At 37.5% G+C, this 7,605-nt stretch overlaps 1 protein-coding gene across 1 annotated transcript; it reads right to left on the bottom strand.

The window, feature by feature from the left end:
* Positions 1–3,327: 3,327 nt before the first annotated feature.
* On the bottom strand, positions 3,328–4,366 carry LOC129722435 (40S ribosomal protein S17). The gene is made up of 3 exons (XM_055675883.1): positions 4,232–4,366; positions 3,795–3,946; positions 3,328–3,739 (listed from the first exon to the last, which is right to left on the bottom strand). Exons 1-3 carry the CDS (start codon positions 4,232–4,234, stop codon positions 3,505–3,507), a joined length of 390 nt encoding a protein of 129 aa, XP_055531858.1. The 5' UTR covers positions 4,235–4,366; the 3' UTR covers positions 3,328–3,504.
* Positions 4,367–7,605: the final 3,239 nt, after the last annotated feature.

Raw genomic sequence — 7,605 nt, 5'->3', positions numbered from 1 at the left:
ACAGCGACTAAACTTTCTTCACGTTGGGAATCTCCACAAGTAACTCTCCCGGTGTGCTTGTCTCTACACAAATTACTGTTCTTTGCCATAGTACATATAACAAAGGTATCTTATTGTGGCTGATTTTATTTTACACCAATTTTACACGCTTAATGTGTAGGGCAGCGCGTATGAGTAATGCCCATATTTTAAATTTCAAATTGATTTAGTTGTTCTACACTCCGGTAAATTATCTGACAACGAAAACGAATCCGCTACAGCAAGAATTGCAACCATAAACATTTGTATCTGTTCACTATTGTCGCTCTTTAACTACACACTTGAAAAAATCGACGAAAACTACGTCTAATGCTTAAGGCCTAAACACAATGGATACGTTGCGGCTGCGTTTGCGGCAATTTGACAGTTACCCCATACATTTGCTGTCAAATTCATGTCAACGCAACGCAAGCGTATCCATTGTGCTTGGGCCTTTATCCTTTCAACAAATATAATAATTTTGCATTTACACGATTCCAAACTACACTTTCTCGGATCCCTGCAATTTTAGTTTGCACAAAATCTAGCACAACTTTTATCTGTTTCCTGTTTGCTCGCTCGTAACACGTTTGCGCTAATTTGAACAAAAAAAAAACGACGGCCAACTCGTTCATGAGAATGACAGCTGTATTGCCGAAACTCGGCAACGAGTAAAATTCGTGCCGAAATACCAGTAACGTTTTTGCTGACCTCGGCATCAACAATGTTTAACTATAAATTCGGTAAAAAATACAGAGGAGATTCGTCAAGCTTAGTTTTTTTGGCGAAGCCTTGGCAAAATGACCGGACGACTTTCAAGAACTAGCTTTTTCTGCTGAATTATTGATTTAGCCACAAGTTGAAGAATGTACTCGTTTTTTTTAGCCGAGCTGGATATCTAAATTCAAGTGTGTGGGTTACTTTTTAAACTAGACGTTCGCAAACTGGGCTTTTTGATGTTTACTTCGATTCTGAGGAGTTCCTGCTTCTAGAAAACACCAGATATTAATGTTTTCGTAAACGAAAAATGTCTAGAGGCCATAAATAGTTACTTTATATCCAAAATGGCTAAATGAGCAGTAGAATTGTTGATTGTTCCTTTGTGCAGAGCGAAGTTTATAATTTAAAGTGCTCAATGTGCAAAAGTGAAGGTATATGAAATAATGATACAGGATAATAAAAATTTCAATACGTCAGTTTTTATATTTTGTCACTAAACGATCATTTCAATTTTTCAATCTAATAATAGCAAGGGGCTCTTGTGGGGCAAGGGGCTCACTTCATACATTTTTCATCAACCACTCATTGATTCTGGTACCCACTTTTTGGTTGCTTTGCCCTAAAACAACTGAAATAGAGTAAATGTCCTATAAACCTCATAGATGAAAAAACAAGAACTCAACGTTTGTTCAATGAATAAGATAGTTTTCGTAAACATTAATATCGACGCCGTGAAGAATTTACGATTGGTAAGCGAAATTTTGACGTTTAAAGTCTCCTGAATAACAGTTATCGCGTGACAACACCGTCTGGGGCGCTGTCACGTAATCTATCTATACATTTTTGTAGTTCCGAATTTGACACATGCACGTACGCTAGCGCTGATGTCGAAACACACAACGCAGCGCGAACACGACAGCAGGTGTTGCTAGTGTTACCATCGTAAAGTACTGGTATTGTCCGGACAATGATTTAATTGAAAATTTGTTCAAAGTGTTACGTCTGTTAGTCTGCGTTGCCCTATATGTAAAACCTTTCAGTTTGTGCGTTGTAACGTTCTGCAGATTACAGCCGAAATTCGTTGGTTTCAAAGGGGAGCGCCGATTGTTTATTTTCTTTCTGCTTTTAAAAGTTTTTCTAATTTCATTGCGGTAAAACTATGTCGAAGAAAATGAACTTTGCTCATCTGTCTTGCTACTTTAGTAAATATTTTATGTATTTGGTCATTACTTTTTCATACAAAAAATCCAACGAAAAGTCAAATGATAAAGCGCAAGCACATCACTCTACTTCTTGCTTAAAAAATGGAGGATCGCTACGTTGGATATTTCCGGTGAAGGCGTTGAAGAAACAATAGAACAAACAACCGAATAAACCTCCAAATTACACACAAAATGTTGTAAATGTATAACATGTACTTTTAAAATTACACGATTGATTATGCCAGAAGTGTCCAGCTAATAGCGCTGAGAAACAAACTTATCAATGCTGAATGGATTAATAATCCAACAACATGTTTACAAGTTTTTTAAACAAAATTATTTTAGTAATATTTTGTTCACTTTTCGGACCCCTGAAATGCATTTGAATGACGTTGAATTTTGACATTAGAGTGCTTTTCAGTTGGATGACAGCCCGACTAGCGAACACCCAACTAACGAACACCCAACGAGCGAATCATCACTGTACTTGGAAGGTTACAGCACAGACAAACAAACGTGCCACTCGATGATTTCATCGACCAGAAAAATAACTTATTTTGAAATTTTGCTTAGTGGGCAATAATGCCGCTAGTGTCGCTATGAGCAAGCCTGCACATTCATTATCAAAGACAAAAGCCGTCAGTAATGCCGCTGGTGTTGATTGAGGCAAACGTGCACACCCATTAGCAAAGATAATGTAGCCTTCGATTTTATTCGACAAAATAAAAAATTACCATTTCCAAGTGAAGTGAAATATTTGCCTTTTTCACTCGCGTGAAAAAAAAACTTTATATATATATTATTTTTCTGTTGCACATATATTTGAAAATGCTTATAATTTCGTAATTCATGTTTTGTTTTTAGTTAACAATCATGCAATATTGTGCTCGAAAAAATAGAAAAAAGAAATTTTGGATACCTCCAGGAACATGAATGAAGGTGTGAAAATTTAAAAGAATTTTCTTCCACAAACACAAACAGTGTAAAACCTATGTTTATTTCTGCTCAACTATTCAATTCAACCTGTTTCGAACTGAACAAACAAACAGCAATAAAAAAGGTAAACCTTTGTATACGTCACTACGTTTGGTTGAAATACTAAATCTGAAAGAGTTTCATATATTTTTTTAATTTGTGCGTAAATTTAGAGCCATATTACAAACGCTTCGACGAGCAACGATTCTACTTCTGTAGATCACCTCACCAGCAATAACTAGAAACCAAAATTTGTACTTTCAATGACGTGAAATTCCGCTACTAATCTTTTTCAATCGGCGACTATGGTAGCCCAGAAAGATATATTCAGCTGCCGCAAGCTCATGAATACCTACCTTATTCATAATATTTTTTATCAGTCATCCAAGTTTACAATAAAAGTTGCAACTGATTCGATTTGAACACCTTGTAATCTTGTATTTACCCTTCTTTACAAAAGAAGTTTCCTTTTCGCTAGTTTACATTCGATAGCATCTTGTTCAAATCCAAATTGTGTGGCTCGACTGATATTAGCAACATGTATAAACAATTGCTACATTTGCCATATTGATTGTAATCATTCGCCAAACTAATTCCGTCTGCTGAATCCTTGCGTCGTGGGATTGACCAATTGAATAGCTAAGTTGATATCTAGCTGCTTCAACATCTCCTTAGTTTCCGGATCGACTTCAATGATGTCCTGTTCCAAAGCGGAAACCTCAGGCACATAGTTGTCCCTGCGTTCACGCTCTTCCTCCTGCAGCTTGATAGAGATACCGCGCACTTGAGAGTGACGCAGCCGCTTCATCAAATGAGTAACGAATCTAAAACAAAGGAAATTTACTTTATGGATTCGAAAAATCAAATTGCATACCATACCCGGCAATCTTGTTTCGCAGCGGTTTAGTCGGAATGATAGCCACCTCCTCAACAATACGCTTGTTTGTATGGAAATCCATGGTCAATCGAGTGTAATACTTCTCAATGATGACCTTTGACGCCTTCTTCACGGTTTTGGTACGAACGCGACCCTAAAATAAACGTTACAATGCAGTAACAACGGTCAGAATCTTTTGTTCGTAACATAGATCAATGGATAACCCAATTTGCTGTCTTTCAACCACCATTGAAGCGTTCGCATTAGACGTCAAATCAGAAGCGGCACAAGCACCACTTGTCTACACCTTTTTCTCGAGGATTCCGCAGTAAAATGATAAAAACTAGAGAACCATCAACTATCGGGCTATCCAATGATAAACTTCAGCCAACATTTTGAACACAAAACAAGAACAAAGCACTCAAATTCGGTCATTTACCATTTTGGTTTACGATTTACTGCTACCGTTCGCAATGAAAACGTGTGGAAAAGAAATATGTGACGTCACGTCCTTCCAAACTAAAATTTGACAGCTGTCAAAAGTCAAAGCCACCAACTAAACAGTCTAAAACACTAACGCAGGCAACCCAGTGAGAGTGAACGAATACGGGTTGACAAAGTGAGATTAACATATTTCAAGCAAACATCGACAAAAGGGCCTCAGCAGCTTAAGTTACAAAGAGGATATCGAGCTTTCCGGCAGCTCAGTCACGTACTATCAACAACAATATCGCACGCTTAACCTTGGGGCTAATAGCGGTCTCGATCAACTAGATTAGTTATCGATAAAGTTTTTGGCACATTTTCCATGTGCAGGATAAGTACAACGACACACCGCGCCCCAGTGCTGAGTCGAGAAAATTTCCAGCTCGAAAAAGACCCTCGACTCGATCGGGAATCGAGCCCGATATCACAACCGTGTGGGAGAGCTAGCCGACCGACATCGCTAACCACAGAGCCACGCCCGAAAAAAAGTAACATTAAGGTTGAACGGTTCGCAAACCAATAATGGCTACCAAAATGGCCGGATCCTCTCTCAAACTCTCTCATCAATTTTACGCTATACGTACACGTCGCACACACCTACAACTTTCACTCTCAACCAGCGAATCATAATTTTTGCTTAAATTCACTAACATACCTGCGCCAATTTTCATAATCTTGCTATTTTAAGATCATTTTAATGGTATCTTCACTATTTGATAGCTACTTCCATGATTTTCACATGTTTTCAAAAGATTTCTGTAAATTTGTTGGGGTGCATTAGGTCCACCATCACACTAGGCAAAAATCCTAACGCTCGGCAAGGCTGGTTTAAATCAGTTTTTTTCACCACTTTCACTGTAGCAGCATTACCTATATTTTTAATTTACACTCGGAGATTGTTTATTCACCTACCGATTGAAGATTTTAGCACGGAAACTGTTTCAATTTACCGCTAACTGTAAATTTATTCCAATAAATGATTTTTTTTCACTTCGTAGTCACCTTAGTATCACATCATTTTTGTTTACAAATTGTTCCGGTGTGTAGGGTAAATCAGCCTAGAGTGGACCCCTTCGAGGTTTTTAGCGATTTTTCATTCCGAATCTTTATTTGTGCAACTAATTGTATATCTATATTACATACCTACTTCTAGTCTGAAAACACCTCTCACTTGAAACTGTTTATTAAAAATGATGACAAATCAAAAAACAACTTCGTATGAACAAGATAATAAAATCGCATCAAATCAGCCATCGTATGTACCAGGAGGTCCACTGTTTGTTAATTAACCCTAATTACAACGCAAAAACGAAACCGTCTTCCAACACATCTTTATTGCATCAGCATGAGTGCAGTGTTGGAAGTTTCGATTTTATGATATTTTGTTCATTGTTGAGTAATTGCATAAAAGACCCTGTTCTAATTCCTTTTACAATTGAGGTAATCAAAGGAATCACTGAAATATTTTGAAAACATTCAAAAGTTGTTCCATTTGCTACTTTGCAGTTAAAGTTTCGTTCAGTTAATTTTTAAGATAATCTATTCAACCGCAAAACTGGCCACAATGTTATTCGCGATGGTTGTCTTGACGACAACCAACCAGTGTAAACAAAAACATAACTAGAAAAGTATTACCGCTAGAGAAAATGGGCCGATGCACTAAACGTCGTAGAGCTGCCTTGCAGCGGGAAATCAAAAAGAAAGCGAAACGCGATGTTCCTGATCCCTTGATTTGGGCTGTGACAGATCCGTGGAGGATTACTTCAAGAGGTGAGTGAATCAGATGAAAAAACTGAATGCAAGTTAATCTAGATTTAACCATTTGCTCCCCGTTCCCGTTGTACATAACAGGTTCCCTTGCCTGTGAGATGAGTTGATCTTTAAGGGGCCGAATACACTCACGGCATGACATCGCTTTTCTGACGAAAATTGGCAGTACCTTCTTGAAACCTTCCAATGTGCCTTCTAGCCTCTGCCACCTACTCGTCTACATGGAAGGCGCAATTGTGCCGTAGTGAGCTTCGCCGTGTGCACGCCTTCTTGTCGTCATGCTTCCCAATTTATGTTTTTTTATGTTTTTTGGAGGAAAAAATAAAACAATATACTTCTCGATCAAAATGCGAAAAATTATACAACACGGCGTTGCCAGCACTTTCGCCAATAGAAGGCAGAAAGAAGACGACACGAAAAAAATGCGCCGTGTGGAAGGCACGATGCGTCCACACGGGAGGCTATCCCATATTTCGGAATAATATTTAAACAATTAAGATTCCTGAGCGTCTTTGAATGCCAATGCACATCATCACACATAATGGGTTCAATTGCCCTCTAAGGTGAATGGATTTTCAGCAAAATTTGTGAACAATGTTTGACAGGTAGACAAAACAACGTGCAGGATATTTATTACAGGCCTCATCCATACATACAACATCGCATACATAGACTTCACGTATACATAAACACCGAAAACACGATAGTAATGGTGCACTAGACACAATGGATTTTTATGAACTATAAAAAACACGGTATTTTTACTGTAAGCTTGTAAACGATTGTTGTCATTACTATGTTTTAACAACGTTTTTTGCTGTTTATTCTACCACCGACAATAATTTTACCATGAAAAACATTGTCAGTGACTTCTAAATGTATGGGAAAAATGCCTGAAAAAATGCTGTTAAGATACATAACGACCCCCCTTTTTCATTGTAAAAATGGCAAAAACGATGTTTTTTATTGTTCTGGGCAATGATATTTAATGGAAAATTGATGTATCTACAATGAAAAACATAGTTAAATTATGGTATAACTATGTACAATTACAGCAATTTTTAAGGTTTTTTGAATGTTTTGTTAATGTTATTTTTTTTTTCGGGCGGGGACCACGTACTGTCAGACCGTCTGAATTACGAATATAGCGCGAAATTCAGTAGAAAAGAAAGTGGGTCAAGAAATGTTGCCTTTTTTACAAACAGAATTTCGATAGCTGAGAATGGGTCACAGTAAAATTTTCTATTGCCAGTACGTGCAGTTGCGCTTAGTTTTATTGTTTTTTATTCGCAGATATACCTTTTTTCACGGTTCTGAAAAATGGCGATTTCTATAAAAATACTAGATAGCATAGCTGCTGAAGACTGAAGAATAGGTAGTATAATACTACAGAATTTTCATTTTTGGTAGTCTTAGGAGTAAGATTTTTTATAAAACCAAAACAATGTCCATTGTCATGTAAACTTTCGGTTTTGGAATGCAGAAAAATGAAGCGTCACGGCTATTTACTGCTTTCCTGCCACTGCTCCTGCTGCTGTTGCTGCAATACCAGTGTAG

The sequence above is a fragment of the Wyeomyia smithii genome, chromosome 2 (genome assembly GCF_029784165.1).
Source record: "Wyeomyia smithii strain HCP4-BCI-WySm-NY-G18 chromosome 2, ASM2978416v1, whole genome shotgun sequence".
NCBI classification, from domain to species: domain Eukaryota; kingdom Metazoa; phylum Arthropoda; class Insecta; order Diptera; family Culicidae; genus Wyeomyia; species Wyeomyia smithii.
Note: the sequence above shows the minus strand (reverse complement) of the source record. Positions and strands in the feature narration are given on the sequence as shown.

What these genes read in the sequence shown, in the direction of transcription:
- LOC129722435 (XM_055675883.1), bottom strand. An exon ending in CTGCGAAACAAGATTGCCGG is followed by an intron (nt 3,740 to 3,794) that starts GTATGGTATGCA and finishes CCTTTGTTTTAG; the next exon opens with ATTCGTTACTCATTTGATGA.